This window comes from Hoplias malabaricus, chromosome X2 (genome assembly GCF_029633855.1).
Source record: "Hoplias malabaricus isolate fHopMal1 chromosome X2, fHopMal1.hap1, whole genome shotgun sequence".
Taxonomy (NCBI): Eukaryota; Metazoa; Chordata; class Actinopteri; order Characiformes; family Erythrinidae; genus Hoplias; species Hoplias malabaricus.
The window spans coordinates 50,405,974-50,425,005 of NC_089819.1; the positions used below are offsets into that span (position 1 = coordinate 50,405,974).

At 41.2% G+C, this 19,032-nt stretch overlaps 1 protein-coding gene across 1 annotated transcript; it reads left to right on the forward strand.

Annotated features, from left to right (window-relative positions):
- Nucleotides 1–3,161: 3,161 nt before the first annotated feature.
- Nucleotides 3,162–18,757, forward strand: LOC136676480 (transient receptor potential cation channel subfamily M member 5-like). The gene is made up of 26 exons (XM_066653541.1): nt 3,162–3,343; nt 4,911–4,978; nt 5,108–5,264; nt 5,388–5,568; nt 6,525–6,691; nt 7,932–8,109; nt 8,202–8,266; nt 8,574–8,756; nt 8,874–8,973; nt 10,076–10,194; nt 10,343–10,681; nt 10,772–10,915; nt 11,374–11,497; nt 11,698–11,843; nt 11,944–12,056; nt 12,180–12,278; nt 12,548–12,809; nt 13,051–13,169; nt 13,259–13,391; nt 13,741–13,915; nt 14,177–14,345; nt 15,211–15,389; nt 16,771–16,903; nt 17,092–17,164; nt 17,305–17,395; nt 17,492–18,757. The coding sequence occupies exons 1-26, from the start codon at nt 3,317–3,319 to the stop codon at nt 17,611–17,613; spliced, it is 3,666 nt and encodes a 1,221-aa protein (XP_066509638.1). The 5' UTR covers nt 3,162–3,316; the 3' UTR covers nt 17,614–18,757.
- The last annotated feature ends 275 nt before the right edge of the window (nt 18,758–19,032 follow it).

The window sequence follows — 19,032 nt, forward strand, 5'->3', positions numbered from 1 at the left end:
TATAAACAGATTTTGGGCACAACAGACTTCTTGGGGAGAATAGTCACACCTAAGATTCTGGAGAAACAATAAAAGTTTCTTTTTATCCTCTACTAAGCCAATTAAATCATTTTCCAAAATGATCACATCACCATTAACAACAGGCTGAGTACTTCAGACATTCACACCCACACCCACTCTCTCTCTCTCTCTCTCTCTCTCTCTCTCTCTCTCTCTTTTCCCCACCTCTGCAAACACACACACAAACACACATACAGTATAGTTTCCATGGTTTTAGAGGACATTACCTAGAGACACATACATTCACTGGAGCCGTACTGTAACATTTGCCATAACTACTTTTAGCCTGAAACTAACCCCACAGTTAATCTCAGTCCTACATCTGACTCTGAACCTTACCTTAACCCTAAACCTCACTCTAAACTTTACCCTAAACCTTACACAAAATCCTACACATTTTATAATGTTATGATGTACACAGAGAACAACTTCTACATTAATAAATCCATGATGAACACGTGTCTGAGGCAATAGCACTGGTGGCTTTCATTATAAATACATAAATGTAACAATAGTAATACTTTTATTATTATTATTATTGTTATTATACTTTATTCTGGAATGTGCATGTAATGTTTATTATTTAGTGGAAAGTGTTTCTGATATTCACTCTTTCTCCCCACGGTCAGAACGACAGCATTTCCCCTTTCACACGGTGCTCGTGGTATTGTTTTGTCCTGCACCGCCCTCTCGTGGCCTGGTCTTGCAACTGCAAAGTTGTATACTTTGATTTTATAGCTTTTATTACATCATATATAATAAATATATTTTGTTATACACCCACTCACTCATCCATTGCTTTGACATTAAACACGACAAGCTTTTTAAGGTTTAACATATTTTTTACCTCAATAATCAAGAGGTGATGTATTTATTTTATTTTCAAATGCCAAATTATAAAGCAAATTATTGACCTGTTGGATCAGGCAGTTTGACACTGATTCAGTGAGATCAAGGACATCATTAATTAATTCGTTCGTTCCTTTGTTCGTTCTTTTATTAATTAATTAATGAAATCCAGAAAGTATTTACCAGCCTCTCCAAAAATGATCCTTTCCATGCATTAACTAATCACACTAACACTAATCACAGTGTTATTCATTTATTTATTGTTATTCTCTGCTTCTTTAAAGAAATATACAATAACTCCTATCGGCCATCTTTAACACAGAGGTATATTTGCATGTTGTAAGGTGTAAGTCCCTCTATTAGAAATGCAAACACACATACATATATATACACACACACCCATCCTGTATTCTCTAGTCAAACTGTGACCTCCACTGCCCTGAGAGGAGGGCTTTTGGGAACAATGGGACTCATGTGCAGCCTTGCTTGACCAAAAAATATCTGCAAGCATTTCAGTCCATTGTTCCATTGTAAATATAAATGAACACTTTGGTTTCTGGAAAGATGTGGAGCTGTCAGGAAACCCTTATGGAAAAAAAAAGAAATGTACACAAAAGAAGAACATATACAAATAGAAGCTAATGTTATGTTGGTATTTTCAGACTAAATAGCTGACTGCCCTGGAGCCCAGACCTCTACATCACTTACAGTGTCTAGAATTACTCAGATAAAATGGAAGTTATAAAGACAGAGGCTGAACACACTCAGTACTGACACTGCTGATGTTAGATTCAGATGTTGAGGCTTCAGTTCATTTGTATTTAAGGTCATGTTGACTGAAAACTGAGAGGAAAAACAATAAGATAAACAATGGTGAATGTCCCCATAATGGTCTTTTGTTAAAATGCTGGTCCCTTATTTTACTGTGCAATAATTCACAATGGAAAAAAAGATATGCATCATTTGCATTTATATTTGTATTTGCATATTCAAATCATTTGGCCTTCACATTGTACACATCAATAATAATTTTTTTTAATGACAAATTATTGCCCTGTTGGGCGGCATGGTGGTGTTCTCCCTGTGTCTGCATGGGTTTCCTCCGAGTGACTGTCTGTGAGGAGTGTGGTGTGTTCTCCCTGTGTCTGCGTGGGTTTCCTCCGGGTGACTGTCTGTGAGGACATTGGTGTGTTCTCCCTGTGTCTGCGTGGGTTTCCTCCAGGTGACTGTCTGTGAGGAGTGTGGTGTGTTCTCCGTGTCTGCGTGGGTTTCCTCCGGGTGCTCCGGTTTCCTCCCACAAAAAACAGGTTGGTAGGTGGATTGGTGATTCAAAAGTGTCCATAGGTGTGAGTGTGTGAGTGAGTGTGCGAGTGTGTGTGTGTGTGTTGCCCTGTGAAGGACTGGCGCCCACTCCAGGGTGTATTCCAGCCTGAACTGGATAAGCGCTTACAGACAATGAATGAATGAATATTGCCCTGTTAATACAAACAGTTTGACAGCGATTCGATGAAAGCAAAGACTTTTCATTCATTCATTTGAAAGAATTTAGCCCTTCACCAATAAACCCTCACTATTTCAAACTTTTTGGAAAACATTTAAATCTTTGTAGGCTTTGTCTGAGTCTGGACCTGAAGCTAAATAATTACAGATAAATATATTTGCTTTCACAATAATTATATTAAAATCAATTAATTAATTCATTCATACATTCCGTATTTTCTTCTGCTTTAATAAAATATCATGCTAATTAATGTAAATGAATCTAAAATTAACCTGAATTATTTTTGAATCCAGACCTGTTTGACGAGCAGGTGTCAATACAGGAGATGTTTGTGGATAAATAAGGTCAGTAACTCAGCCCAGTTTCTACAAAAGCGCCTCTAAATCACAGTGTGTTAGACCTTAATCTAGCATTTTTTTAAATCTTTACATTTAAAATTCTACATTGGCTTTAAAGGATGCTTGTTGACCGAGAACAGATGAGTTAAATTAATCAGTCACACACATAGCAGATACAAACAGAAGTCCATTTGACACTCCATTACATACAGAGAGCTATTAACTCCAGCCAGAAATATATAGGACACATATTACTTTAAACAGATCAATTCCCTTCATTTAACTCTGGATTTCTGAATATTATATATATATATGTATGCATAATAAGAGTCCCATGAACATGTAAGTTTTCTAGCTGCAGCTACTGTGTGTGTGTGTGTGTGTGTGTGTGAGAGAGAGAGAGAGAGAGGGAGAGGTTGGACGTTGGTGAGTGGCGACTTTACTAAAAGCACACCTGAAAACACCTGAGCTTCATTTCCTGCTCTGAGTGTATATCTGACCAGTGGAGAGTTGAGGTCTGTGCTGAGACACAGCAGGAGCAGGACAGACAGGACGAGGGGTCAGTAACATGCATGGACTTCAGGACACTCCTCTGGTAAGGTTACAGTACTGAAACTTTGCAGAAACACATGCAATAATTTAATTAAGCTAGAGCATGATGGGGTAGCTGTCTGTAAACTGTGCTGCAGTTCGATACATTTCTCACTTGTTCTGATCTTATACTTTAAACAGTTCAGTGTTTTTTAATGTTGTGAAATGAGCCTGGGATTTTTTTACATTTTCATAACATTGAATTGCTACATAGTTTTATGTCTATGGTTCTATTGTATAGTGTAATGTCACCTGAAGTATTATTATGAACAATATGTATATATTTGGGTATTTCATGACCTTAAACTGCAGTTAGAATACAGCCAGACACTATACAGATAGTCTGTGCTCTCTAACGTAATTCCTATCTACCTTCTTTAATGCAAATGATGCTATAAGGTGTATGAAGTCTCTCTCTCTCTCTCTCTCTCTCTCACTCTCTCTCTCTTGCTCTCTCTCCCTCCCTCTCTCTCTCTCTTACTCACCCATGCGCACATCTCACTTTCTCTAGTCAGATCATGGCATCCTCCTCCTTTTACACACACACACACACACACACGCACACACACACACACACTAAAACCTGCATATAATTTGCATGGGCCTTACTAAAGGTTAAAAGCCACAAGTTACATCAAATCTAATCAAATCTTAACACAAATGTTCCATTTCCCAGATACAAATTTAATACAAATCCCAAGATAAATTTGAAAGACAATTCAGAGTACAATGGGACTTCAAACAGCCAAGAAAGATATGCTAGAATGAAAAGGTCTACATGTGTTTCAGGCCTTCCTTATGTACACAGACATCTGTATCACTGAAAGTGGGTAGAGTTACTTTTACTGTAAGAAGAAATATATACAGCCAACTCCAAAGTACTTTGGAGGGGTGCAAATGTATCTGTGTGAAAACATGAGAGCAAGGCTTAAAAACCAGATGCTGAGGCTTTGGTGCGGTTGTTTTTATGGCCACGTTGATTGGAAATTGACAGTAAATGTCACTGAAACATTGGCTTTTGCACAGAGCTGCACAGGATGGTATTGTACGTGTATCTACTGTAGTAACAGATAAACAGTGGTGAATAACCCCATAATGGTCATTTGTTTAAGTGCTTGTCTTTCATTTTACTGTGCAATAATTCACAATGCCAAAAAGATACGTATCATTTGTATTTATATTTGCATATTCAAATCATTTGAACTGGACCTAGTTTATATCAATAATCATTCTGACTGTTTAACCACTGGTGTGAGTGTGAAAGATAGATCCATAATCTGTGTGTTCAGTTCAGACTTTCCCATTTATTTCATACTAATCTCCTTATGAGACTTGTGAGTTTTTAACGTGGAAACACACCTGTGCTGAGACAAGTGTCCCGTGGCTGTGGTGAAAAGGCAGTGTTTGCATGTACAAAGAAAGAAAATGGAAATTCAAACTGCTTTACATAAAGAGGCTGGACTATTCCCTCCTGAATTGACTGACACTGTTTATATGAACTAAGATAAACTGTATGTGTGTGTGTGTTTGTGTGTGTATATGTTTGTGTATGCACATGTGTGTGTAAATAGGTAGCAATACATCAGAGCAGGAGGTGTGTGAAATGTGGCAAAGCAGTGCTGGAGTCTCAAGAGCAAGGGTGAGAACCCAGAACTAATCATCCAACATGCAACAGTCCTCACAGCAATGTTCCAGTACCTAATGTAGTGGTGTGTGTGCATACGTGTGTGTGTGTGTTTGTGTGCGTGTATTTGTGTTTTATATGCAGTTCTCTTGTCGGGTGTCAGTGCTACACAATGGAGGATGAAGCATTAGCTCTTGGAACTGTGGATCAGTCTGTTAGTGAAGGCCATGATAAACCACACTGGACAGCAGGCCAGCTGGGGGATATTGACTTCATTGGATCCAGCAGAACCCGGGGCAAGGTATACTATTGCAGATATATCCAGTGTCACCAGGTGTTTTGTCTATATAAAGATAGTCATAAAACGATATATATATATAATGATAACACTAGGGCAAAAGTTTGGGGTTTTCTTGTGTTCCAGTTTGCTAGGGTGTCCAGTTCAGTTGACCCAGTTGTGATCTATGAGCTGCTGACGGAGCAATGGGGTCTGGCTCCTCCTCACCTGGTGGTGGCATTAGTAGGTGGAGATGAACTGGCACAGATGAAGCCCTGGCTCAGAGACACCGTGAGGAAAGGCTTAGTGAAAGCTACACAAACTACAGGTGAGGGCACTTACTCATTCAGAAAAACCCTGACGCTTAATAGAGAATTAACAGATTAATGATTTATCAAGGGGCGGCACGTGGTGCAGCAGGCAGTGTCGCAGTCACACAGCTCCAGGGACCTGTAGGTTGAGGGTTCGAGTCCCTCTCCAGATGACTGTCTGTGAGGAGTTTGGTGTGTTCTCCCTGTGTCTGAGTGGGTTTCCTTCGGGTGACTGTCTGTGAGGAGTGTGGTGTGTTCTCTCTGTGTCTGTGTGGGTTTCCTCCGGGTGACTGTCTGTGAGGAGTGTGGTGTGTTCTCCCTGTGTCTGTGTGGGTTTCCTCCGGGTGACTGTCTGTGAGGAGTTTGGTGTGTTCTCCCTGTGTCTGTGTGGGTTTCCTCCGGGTGCTCCGGTTTCCTCCCACAGTCCAAAAACACACGTTGATAGGTGGATTGGCAACTCAAACGTATCCATAAGTGTGAGTGTGTGTCGCCCTGTGAAGGACTGGCGCCCCCTCCAGGGTGTATTCCTGTCTTGCGCCCAATGATTCTGGGTAGGCTCCAGACACACCGCGACCCTGAACTGGATAAGTGTTTACAGCCAATGAATGAATGGATGAATGATTTATCAAGTGGCCAAACAATTCCTAGAGAGAATTAGATACTAAAGGGTGAACATGAGTAAGTCCAAAATGAATGGGGCACTATGAAACATTTTTTTGTCAATGTTAAAGAAAAACTTTTTCTTATTTAAAAAATTCAGTCTTTTCACCTCACAAAATAATATCATCACTTCTCAATCAGTAACTAGTACCAAAATGTTAATGATTAATTATACTTGTGTATTTATTGAATATAATTACAATGCTCTGTCAGCGTTCTAGATACAGCACTAGATAGCACAGTATACTAGATACATTCAGCAATGAATATGTCTACAGCAAGAAAATAGTTCTTACTTTAATAATGTCCTCAGGAGCCTGGATACTGACCAGTGGTCTACGATTTGGTATCACTAAACATCTCGGCCAGGCTGTGAGGGACCACTCTCTGGCAAGCACCTCCTCCAAGGTCCATGTTGTGGCCATTGGAATAGCACCCTGGAGTATGATCCACAACAGGGACCTGCTGCTCTCCACAAAGGTCATGACCCACACCATCACAAGACAACATTTCTTCATTAGTTAAAAAATACACCGCCTGGCCAAAAAAAAACTGGTCACACGCTAATATTTTATCGCATTTAGCTTTTATTACGACACTCATTCACTGTGGCATAGCTTTCACAATCTTCTGCAATGTCACAACTTTTATTTCTGTCCAGAGTTGATATATTTTTCCCCAAGATCTTGTATTGATGATGGGAGATTTGGACCACTGTGCAAAGTCTTCTCCAGCTCATCCAAAAGATCTCAGTGGGGTTCAGGTCTGGAATCTGCTGTGGCCAGTCCATGTGTGAAAATAATGTCTCAAGGTCCCTGAACCACTCTTTCACAATTTGAGCCCAATGAATCCAGGCATTGTCATCTTCCAAAAACCCATTGATGGAATAACATGGTCGTTCAGTATATTCAGGTAGTCAGCTGACCTCATTCATTGGGCAGATAATGTTGCTGAACCTAGACCTGACCAACTGCAGCAACCCCAGATCATAGCACTTCCCCCACAGGATTGTACAGTAGGCCTTAGGCATGACGGGTGCATCAGCTGCCTCTCTTTTAACTCTGATGCACCCATCCCTCTGGAACAGGGTGAATCTGGACTCATCAGACCACATGACCTTCTTCCATTGCTACAGAGTCCAATCTTTATGCTCCCTAGCTAACTGAAGGTGTTTTGGCTGGTTACCCTCGCTGACAGTGGTTTTCTTAAGGATACACGGCTGTTTAGTCCCAATCTCTTGAGTTCCCTTGGCATTGTGGGTGTGGAAATGCTCTTACTTTTGCTAATAAACATATCTCCTTAGATGTTTTCTCTGCTTGATTCATGCCAGTAGACTGACCCTTCTGAAACATATTAACTTTTCCACAACTTTTTCACATATTATTTTTTCCATGAACACAGGATGTGTCTCTCCACTTTGCTTAGCTAAATCCAGTTTTTTTTTTGGCCAGGCAGTGTATTTATCCAGCTTATCCAGTTCAGGGTTGCAGTGATATAATATGTTTATGGGATTAAATAATTATACATAAATTGTATAATAACAGGTATAGAGGTATTAATTAATGTGCCAGTGTCTTTGACCAGGTTGTTATTAATGTTATTTATTTTATGTAGTCCACAGGCAAAATAAAAGTCCTCATGCTAATGATAATTGCAGCCATTTTTACTGCATAATATAATATATAAAGTTTAGGTTTAATATTATGCTATATATTTACAGCCTGATCAGCCCGCAGCATACCCCACAGAGGACTTCCCTCACGGCTCTGTGTACTCTCTGGACAGCAACCATTCACATTTCATCCTCATGGAGGAAGATCCCCAGAGACCTGGGACCACCAGTGACATGAAAGTCAAACTGCTCAAGCACATTTCCCTCCAGCGCACTGGCTACGGAGGTCAGAACCACTTAAGTTTTCATTCCTTTCATCTTATTCACAGTGTAGATCCATTTAAAGTTCATTTCGTTCCTTGTTGTATATTCTCTTAGGGCCTGGCAGCTTTGAAATCCCAGTCCTGTGTCTGCTTGTCCACGGGGAGCCTAAGATACTAAAGGTTTCAACTAGCATATCATTTTCACATATAATCAAACACTAAACCACTGAAATTTTATATTTAAGCTTATATTCAAGGTCCACTTTTGGTTTGTGTCATCAACTTTTCAATTGATACCTGAGCAGAGCCATTTTTAAGAAGTGAGATGACAGGGTTAAAGGTTAAACACCCCTGATTTTGCAAGGTTTTTTAAATGTAAGTTTGAGACCAAGTTAAGATGTTTTAAGCACATGTTTAATACCATGTAAATTATTAATACATTTACTACTGCTCATTGTGTTTGCTGCTATTTCTGAACTCCACGTAGAGGATGTATAAGACCATTCAGAATGCAACTCCATGGCTGATCTTGGCCGGCTCAGGAGGAGTGGCAGATATTTTAGTTACGCTGATCTACAGAGGATGCTGGGAGGCAGAGATGGTTCAGAAGTTGCTGGTGGGCACCTTCAGTGGTCTCCACAGCACTGATATTACGTCCTGGGTCAAAGTGGTGAGGAGTATAGGCAAAGAATGGCCTTTTATTTTGACTCTTCACATGATTTATGTTATGTAGCACATGTACAATAAGACTTACATTTGTGGAGAATTTCTCACTTTTTTCCCCTAGATTCAGAGGATTCTGGATAACGGTCACCTGTTGACAGTACATGACCCACAGCAGGAGACTTCTGAGCTAGACACTGTTATACTCAAAGCACTAGTTAAAGGTAAGTATAATGCTACAGCTACTGACAATGTACAAAAACTTGTAAATATTTCACATTTATTTTGAAATTGAAGCCAAAAACATTAATCAGGGGGGCATGGTGGTGCAGCAGGTAGGTGTCGCAGTCGCACAGCTCCAGGGACCTGGAGGTTGTGGGTTCAAGTCCCGCTCCGGGTGACTGTCTGTGAGGAGTGTGGTGTGTTCTCTCTGTGTCTGTGTGAGTTTCCCCCGGGTGACTGTCTGTGAGGAGTGTGGTGTGTTCTCCCTGTGTCTGTGTGGGTTTCCTCTGGGTGACTGTCTGTGAGGAGTGTGGTGTGTTCTCCCTGTGTCTGCGTGGGTTTCCTCTGTGTGACTGTCTGTGAGGAGTTTGGTTTGTTCTCCCTGTGTCTGTGTGGGTTTCCTCCGATTGACTGTCTGTGAGGAGTGTAGTGTGTTCTCCCTGTGTCTGCGTGGGTTTCCCCCGGGTGACTGTCTGTGAGGAGTGTGGTGTGTTCTCCCTGTGTCTGCGTGGGTTTCCTCTGTGTGACTGTCTGTGAGGAGTGTGGTGTGTTCTCCCTGTGTCTGTGTGGGCTTCCTCCGATTGACTGTCTGTGAGGAGTGTAGTGTGTTCTCCCTGTGTCTGTGTGGGTTTCCTCCGGGTGACTGTCTGTGAGGAGTGTGGTGTGTTCTCCCTGTGTCTGCGTGGGTTTCCTCTGTGTGACTGTCTGTGAGGACTGTGGTGTGTTCTCCCTGTGTCTGTGTTGGTTTACTTCGGGTGGCTGTCTGTGAGGAGTTTAGTGTGTTCTCCTTGTGTCAGCGTGGGTTTCCTCCGGGTGACTGTCTGTGAGGAGTGGTGTGTGTTCTCCCTGTGTCTGGATGGGTTTCCTCCGGGTGACTGTCTGTGAGGAGTGTGGTGTGTTCTCCCTGTGTGTGTATGTTCCTACCTTGCACCCAATGATTCCTGGTTCCTAACATTAATCAGTCCTATTTATATACAACAGTATATAAATATTGAAGTGTGAAATGTGTTATAGATCTAACAACATAACATCATTATTCAGCAGGCCTCAGATTTCTCACCTTATTAATGTATTCAACATTTCATTCCTTTCTTCTATTTTCAGCCTGTAAAAGTCAGAGTCAGGTAGCTCAGGACTTCCTGGATGAGCTCAAACTGGCTGTGGCCTGGAACAGAGTGGACATTGCAAAGAGTGAGATCTTCAATGGCGATGTGGAGTGGAGTGTAAGACAATCATGTTTTAAAATAAATAATCTTTTATAGATTTTAGTAACAAAAGGATATTTGGTCTGTTATATGTTTATTGTTATTTCAGAAGGTTTAGTGTTTTATTTCATGTTAGTATCAGTTGATAAATATATTTTTCTCTTAGGCACAAGACCTTGAGGAGGTCATGATGGATGCTCTGGTCAACGACAAGCCAGATTTTGTGCGTCTGTTTGTGGACAATGGTGTGAATCTGGGTGAGTTCCTAACCTATGGCCGTCTTCAGGAGCTGTACTGCTCTGTGTCTGAGAAGAGTCTTCTTTTTGACTTGCTGCTGAAGAAACACCAGGAGAAACAGCTGCTGCTGGCTTCAGCTCGCACCCCTGGACCACCCTACATGGAACCAGGAGACAGACGGCCTCACTTCACTCTTCACGAAGTCTCCAAGGTCCTGAAGGACTTTCTACATGACTCCTGCAAAGGCTTCTATCTGAAACATCCAGCGGTATGTTTTTTAAACTAAAACTTTGGTATGCAAGCAGCCCTTAGGGTTTCAGGGTCTCTAACTCCATGGCATTGCTTGTATCCCTCTAAGGAAAAGGTCTGCAAGGGTCGGCGCTTCCACAACCAGAAGGACCTGCCAGACCTGGATCAGCTCTGTGAGAACCCATGGAGAGACCTCTTTCTCTGGGCCGTCCTGCAGAACAGACAGAAAATGGCAAACTACTTCTGGGCCATGGTGAGGGCCCGCAGGCCTTTGGAGTGACAAGCTCATTTTCATAGACCAACTCTATTTGCATCGTTATGATTTTATACTTTGAAGGTCCATCTTGTCTGTCACTTTGTTTTCCGAAGCAAATAGGTTAAGAGACTGCCTGAGGCTTTCATGCATTTATGGCTCCAGGGCTATTAGTGACGATTGTACTGCTGAAGGATGAAGGATAACTTGCTCTCTCTCTCTTTTCCCTCTTTCTGTTAGACTCAAAATGTAGTAAACATCCAGTCTCTGAGGGGTTACAGTTTGCATCTGTTTTAATCATATGTTGTACTATATGCTTATTGTTTCAAGATCCAATAACTGTTCTGTGATGTGTATAGTGCATCAAACGGTAAGGACTATGTAAGGACTATTTCAAGCCTTACCCCAGTGTGTATTTTGGCTCTGTGTTTGTGTGTGTGTGTGTGTGTGTGTCATAGGGCCCTGAGGCTGTGGCTGCAGCTCTTGCTGGCTGTAAGATTCTGAAGGAGATGGCTCATTTAGAGTCTGAGGCGGAGTCTGCCCGATCCATGAAAGAAGCCAAATATGAGCAGTTTGCTCTGGGTGAGAATCAACAGGTTACTCCAGATCAGTGGTTTAAAAACCCATATTAAATATGTTCTATTAATATAATTCATTAATTGTAAATGCTATTACTTAATCTGTTCTGAGGTGTCATTTATAGCAACAAAAAACAGCTGGAAAATATACAATTTTGAGTAATAATAAATGTGACAGCATTGTTCTGCTTGTGATGGATTTAGATCTATTTGGTGAGTGCTACTCTAACAGTGAGGACAGAGCCTATGCCCTGCTGGTGAGGAAAACCCATTGCTGGACCAGATCTACTGTCTTGAACCTGGCAACAGAGGCAGATGCCAAGTGTTTTTTCGCCCATGATGGAGTCCAGGTAACAGCTCACCCTTTATTCGTTTATTTTCAGTGATGAAATATGTGGTTTCTGTCTGTATTTATTTGTATTAATGCTGATCTGCTGTGTTTTTGGCCAGGCTCTGTTGACTAAAATCTGGTGGGGAGCCATGACCACAGATACAGCCATTTCTAGACTGGTCCCATCTTTCTTCTTTCCACCTTTAATATGGACCAATCTGATCAAGTTCAAGTACAAGCGCCTATGAAACCTTAACACTTTGTGTTTTACAGATTCTGCAAAGATTATTTTTGATTGAATTGTTGGAGGATTGATTTGAATAGCATTGATTGATGATATACGTGTGTTATGTAGTGATGAGGTTCCCCAGAGCCATGGAGGAGGGGAACAATTTGCAGAGTTGGACAGTTTAGACACAGAGAAAGCCCTACTACTTAGTGATGAGGACCCAGCGTAAGTCTCTTAAACTTCTTCAGCAGTGGGCATTTAAACTGATTTTATCATTTCTGTTTAAGGCGAATGCAATGACAACATCAGTTGGATCTTCTTTTAAATAGTAATAAATAATGTAACGTTACAAAACAGGAAGCTCTAATTCCAGATGTTGATTCATTTTCTCTGAGTAATGTGCATAGTATGAAACGATCTCGGATAGGATCAGTGTTATTAACTGAAATGTGTTTAACTAACTGGCTTTCTCTGCTCTGTTGTGTCATTTTAAGTGACACAGAGGCAGCTGGTGGCCCTGCTGAACAGAGCTGTGGTCAAGCCTGGAGTCACTTCCTCCTGCGGCGATGGAAACGCTTCTGGAGCGCTCCAGTCACTGTGTTCTTGGGAAATGTCATCATGTACTTTGCCTTCCTGGTTCTCTTCACATATGTCCTCCTACTGGACTTCCAACCTCCTCCACCCAGCGGTCCTTCTCTGGCGGAGCTAATTCTGTACTTCTGGGTCTTCACACTGGTGTTGGAGGAGATAAGACAGGTGTGAAGAAGGGTTTGGACTTTAAGGGCACACTTGTAATGTTCTTGTAACACATTCAAGTTTGCAGCCACATTTAGAATTTCATTTGTGCGATTGGCTTGAGTGTGAGTTGAATTCAAATGGAAAACAATGGAACTAAATCACATTATTCCTTTTAGTTTTTTTCCGGTAAAGACCCATATTCAGCTGAAGAATGAAATGTCTGGCCAAATTAAATTATGTCCTGCTCCATGTGTCTCAGAGCTTCTTCACGGATGAAGACATGAACATTCTGAAGAAGTTTAAGCTCTATGTGGAGGACAACTGGAACAAGTGTGACATGGTGGCCATCTCTCTCTTTGTTGTTGGGGTCTCATGCAGGTGAGCAGTTGTACTGAGGTTAGATTTAAAGGTCTTTCACTATATGTAAACCTCCCCTTGAGCTCACCCTCTCTCTATCGTTTGTGTAGGATGAAGAACAGCACATATGAAGCTGGGCGTACAGTGCTGGCTCTGGACTTCATGGTTTTCACCTTAAGGCTCATCCACATCTTTGCCATCCACAAACAACTTGGGCCCAAAATAATCATCGTGGAGAGAATGGTGAATTGAACGGTTCAAACCACATTGAACTAACGGAACCCCTTAAATGACAAGGGCCAGTATGAGGATATCAGTCCCACCCTCATAGCTCTTTGTTTTCATGTGATTAGAGTAGGTTCATATCCTGTTTTAACTGTATACAGCAGTTTAAATAAGTTTTAATGCAGATTTTATATTGTTATAGTATATTTACTGAGGTATAATAGTAATTCATAGTTAGTGTGAATATAAACAGAATAACAAGCCTGCAGTTTAGGAGAGTAAACATATTAAAGGCGTAGATTTGGTAATAGTTGTCTGCTGTTTAAGTATCCGAGCCTGACCTGTGTCATTTTTGTGTGGTTCTCAGATGAAGGACGTGTTCTTCTTCCTGTTTTTCCTGAGTGTCTGGCTGATTGCGTATGGAGTGGCAACTCAGGCTCTGCTTCATCCCAATGACCCACGTCTGGACTGGGTCTTCCGGAGAGTGCTCTACCGACCTTACCTGCATATATTCGGACAGATCCCACTGGAGGAGATAGATGGTAAACTATTGTGACGGTGCAAATAATGAACAAAACTAGGGGTTTGAGTATATTCTGTGATTTTGCTTAAAGAATTTAAGATTTGACTAAGAAATAGATAAAAAAAAACATTTTTAAATGTTGGAAACCTAGCTGAAATTTGATTTAAACGAATGTTTATTGTACATTTAATAAAGCTGTTATATGAAAAATCACCACTAGATGGAGAGCAGTTCAGAGCAGATTCATCGTGTTGTCTTTGCTTTCCATGTGTTTCCACAGCTGCTAAAATGCAGGCTGATAACTGCACAATGGAGCTTCATGAAATCATTTCAGGCACTCTGCCCCCCTGCCCCAACATCTACGCTAACTGGCTTGTCATCCTGCTACTGGTCATCTATTTACTGGTCACCAATGTCCTGCTGCTCAACCTGCTCATTGCCATGTTCAGGTCAGAGGGGGTTTCTAATTCAAATGAACAGATATAGAAATACAATGTAAATTAGTACGAAATCAAAGCTGATCAACAGTTGTTGTGTTCATTTTATAATGTGCCAAATGTTTTAAAATGGTCTGAACTAGTTAGCACTTCTCTTTTACTATGGGACAGTGCTCCATGCAGAATGTAGATTGGCATTGCCTTGCTAAAATAATCAAGGCCTTCCCTGAATAAAGACAATGTCTGGAAGGAAGGATGTTGCTATAAAACCTTTATTGTTAATGGTGCCTTCACCCATGCCCTGTGCATCAATGTACCCGCATATGGATGCTTTAATGGAATATATTTCTCCACTTCCTAGGCCCAGAGAAGGTGACTTTATTTCTGGATTTCTTTTGGAGTTTCAATTAGCATTTGTGGACTTTGTCCCATGCGCAGATACTTCTCTGTATTCTCTGTATCTTACAATGCTTTATGTTTTGTGGATGATGAAATTCCTAGGTTTTTTGATATATTAGGTTAAGAAACGTGATTCTTGAACCCCTCCCCATCTTTTATTTCTAAAATACTTAGCCTCTCTGAGGTGCTCTTCTTAACCCCAGTCATGACACTCACCTGTTGCCAGTTAATCTAATTTATTTTAGTGCAGCATTACACAATTTTACCATACATTTGTTGCCCTGTCACCCCTTTTTTGTATAATTACACAATTTGTGTAAGTGTAAATGAGTGTAAACAAAAATACTTAAGCACATTTTTATACAAACACTGCTTATTTTGTTAATTTAGCCTTTGAAGTTGTGGTCTGCACAAAAGTTAGGATTCGTTTTATTATTTTATTTTTTCAGCCTTTATCACGTTTTTATCCCTTCGACAGCTACACATTCCAGGTGGTGCAAGGGAACACGGATATATTCTGGAAGTTTCAACGCTACAATCTGATAGTGGAGTATCACAGCCGTCCTGCCCTGGCCCCTCCCTTCATCATCATCAGCCACCTCTCTCAACTCTTCCTCAGCCTCTTCAAGAAGGGAGAGTCCAAGATAGAGCACCTGGGTCAGTCACATTCAACCCACACTTTAACTTCATTTGAGATCATTTATTTTATAGTTTGACTTAGTATAGATTTTGGATATGACGTAGTTCTATATTAATCTCTATGAAATTATACATAGCTATAGCTTAAACTCTAAATGCATACATTAAGTCATGTCCCAAGATATGAACACAGTTGATTCACTTTTTGGGCGGCACAGTGACACAACATGTAGCGTTGCTGTTACACAGCTCCAAGGGTCCTGGGGCTGTGGGTTCGAGTCCCACTCCAGGTGACTGTGAGGAGTTTGGTGTGTTCTCCCTGTGTCTGCTTATTACTTATTACTAATTGTATTGGGGCGGCACGGTGGCTTAGTGGTTAGCACGTTCGCCTCTCAGCGCTGGGATCTTGGGTTCAAATCCCATCTGGGTGGAGTTTCCATGTTCTCTCTGTGTCTGCATGGGTTTCCTCCGGGTGACTGTCTGTGAGGAGTGTGGTGTGTTCTCTCTGTGTCTGCATGGGTTTCCTCCGGGTGACTGTCTGTGAGGAGTGTGGTGTGTTCTCTCTGTGTCTGCATGGGTTTCCTCCGGGTGACTGTCTGTGAGGAGTGTGGTGTGTTCTCCCTGTGTCTGCGTGGGTTTCCTCCGGGGTCTCCGGTTTCCTCCCACAGTCCAAAAACACATGGAGGGTAGGTGAATTGGCTTCTCTAATAAATGTCCGGGTGTGAGAGTGAGAGTGAATGATTGTGTATGTGAATGAATGTCTGAGTGTGTGAGTGAATGTATGTGTGCCCAGATATGGATTGGCGCTCTGTCCTGGGTGAAATCCTAGTGCCTGATGTAGTCCTCCAGGTGGACAGTCGTTCCTGGTTGAGAGTACACTGTGCGCGTTTGGCTGCTGCTTCTCGCCAGTGTGTAAGTGTTCTGAGCAGTGTGGATGTAAAGCATCCTTGGGTTTCTAGAAAGGCACTATATAAGTATAGCTACAGATAGATAAATAGATATTGTAAATATATTATAATAAAATAAGGTGTTGCGTTTCTTCCCATGGTCCAAAAGCACATGTTGGTAGATACTCAAAACTGTCCACAGGTGTGAATGTGTGTGTGTAGGTGTTGCCCTGTAAAAGACTGGCACCCCCTTACCCCTGGGTAAGTGGTTACAGACAATTAATTCACTCCAGTCTGACAACAAAATATTAAAATCTAACAAAAAATATATAAATATATGTATATTTTGGACAAATTTACATGATGATGGCCATTTACAGACACAGCAGTTTTATGCTGAATATTTATATTTGGAAAACTCTCTACTGGCTACTCACCACTTAATTAAAATGCAAATATAATGGAGAGAATTTTACAGTCAAATCAAACTTGATGATATGTTTAATGGTCAGAGAGAGAGCTGCCAGCCGGCTTGGACCAGAAGCTAATGACTTGGGAGACTGTCCAGAAGGAGAACTATCTGGCCAGACTGGAGAGACATCGCTTGGAGAGCAGTGAGGAGAGACTCAAGAGCACATCCTCTAAGTGAGCTATTCTCTGATTTAGTACCTCTAGGCAGTAAAAAAAAACATCACAATAATTTTCACTAAAAGACACGAGGTGTTTACATTAAAAAAAGTGGCATTACGTCATTTAATTGGCAGAGCCAGGCCTAATTATACCTACCCTGCATTCACTAATATTTACCTGACTGTATAACCTTCATATACCAGGGTGCAGAGCTTGATGAAAATTGTGGGTGGATTTAAAGAGCAAGAAAAGCGTTTGTCAGTTATGGAGGCTGAGGTAAAGTACAAAATATATTTTGGTATTTTGTTTTTAAGATGCTGGAAGAAATACACTAATATCCCTTTTAACGTGAATTTACGTAAATGTATGTAGGCCTCCACTACATGAAAGTAATACGTCATGTCCTTGTCCTTCAGGTTAAGTACTGTGCAGAAGTGTTGTCCTGGATTGCTGAGTGCTTTGACAAGAGCACTTTAAAGTGTGACAGAGATGCTCCCATAGCTCCACGTAAGACTTCATTTCTCTATTCCACAACACTGTATCCTCCTGATTCACTATGATACTTGTTCAAGGTTAACAGTGCAGCGTCTGTGTGTATTACAGGAACTAAGTGCAACAGCGGCAGCAGTGTGTGTTTTTCTCAGCCAAGCACACCAAAGAAAGAAGAGGAAGAAGGACATCCAGGTTATGGAGCCAATAAGAAACTGCCTTACATCGATGAGTGAAAAGGACAGCACATTCTCTGCACTGCTCTCATTTTGAATATGAAGGGAACACTAGCTATAAGAAATATATACATTTTTAGTGCTTTTTTAAACATACTTTACAGTATGTACAGTATCAGCACACAAAAATGCAAAGAATGATATATTGGCAATTACAAGCATCTGAAATGTAGGCAACTGAGGTAATATTCATTCATTCATTATCTGTAAGCTCTTATCCAGTTCAGGGTCGCGGTGGGTCCAGAGCCTACCTGGAATCATTGGGCGCAAGGCGGGAATACACCCTGGAGGGGGCGCCAGTCCTTCACAGGGTAACACACACACATTCACTCACACACTCTCTCACTCACACCTACTGACACTTTTGAGTCGCCAATCCACCTACCAACGTGTGTTTTTGGACAGTATGAGGAAACCGGAGCACCCGGAGGATACCCAAGCAGACACAGGGAGAACACACCACACTCCTCACAGACAGTCACCAGGAAGAAAACCACGCAGACACAGAGAGAACACACCACACTCCTCACAGACAGTCACCAGGAAGAAAACCACGCAGACACGGGGAGAACACACCACACTCCTCACGGAAACTCACCCAGAGGAAACCAACACAGACACAGGGAGAACACACCACACTCCTCACAGACAGTCACCCGGAGGAAACCCACGCAGACACAGGGAGAACACACCAACTCCTCACAAACAGTCACCCAGAGTGGGAATCGAACCCACAACCTCCAGGCCCCTGGAGCTGTGTGACTGCGTCACTACCTGCTGCGCCAATTATGATACGATACTCCACAAAATACTCCAGATAAAATTAGGTTTAAATGCCTCAGGATAGAATCTAATCTATACAACCCCTTACTGAAATGTATAAAGTCTACTTTAAAGATGTTTTTTCAGTTGCCTAAATATAATTTTTTGCATGTACAGACAGAACAGATACAAGGTTTGTTACTGTTATTACACTATATACAGATACATTATACTGTAATAGGGAAACGCCATTCGTCCAAAATCTCAAGATGAAAGCCATTTAAAAACACTTCTCATACCTATTTATTTTTTACTTTATCTGTATCACATATTTAAATATTTGCTGTGTTTTACACTGTAGATCTACTGTGTTTCTGTGTTTTTCCCCTTATGCTTTATTGTCTACTTTATCAATAAATGAATAGATTAATAATGTTTTTTTGTTTGTTTGTTTGTTTGTTTGGGTTCTTAAAACATCCTCATTGGGGTTAGATTAAGTAACATGCATTGTGACGTTTCTTTTTCCAAAACTCAGCATGACTTGCACTTCCTCCTCTAAACTTCCCTGTTTCAAGCTCTGTAAATGACACAAGTAAGTGATTTTGAAAAGTGTATTTTTCTGATTTATCCTCACCTCCAAACAGGATTTGAAATTTG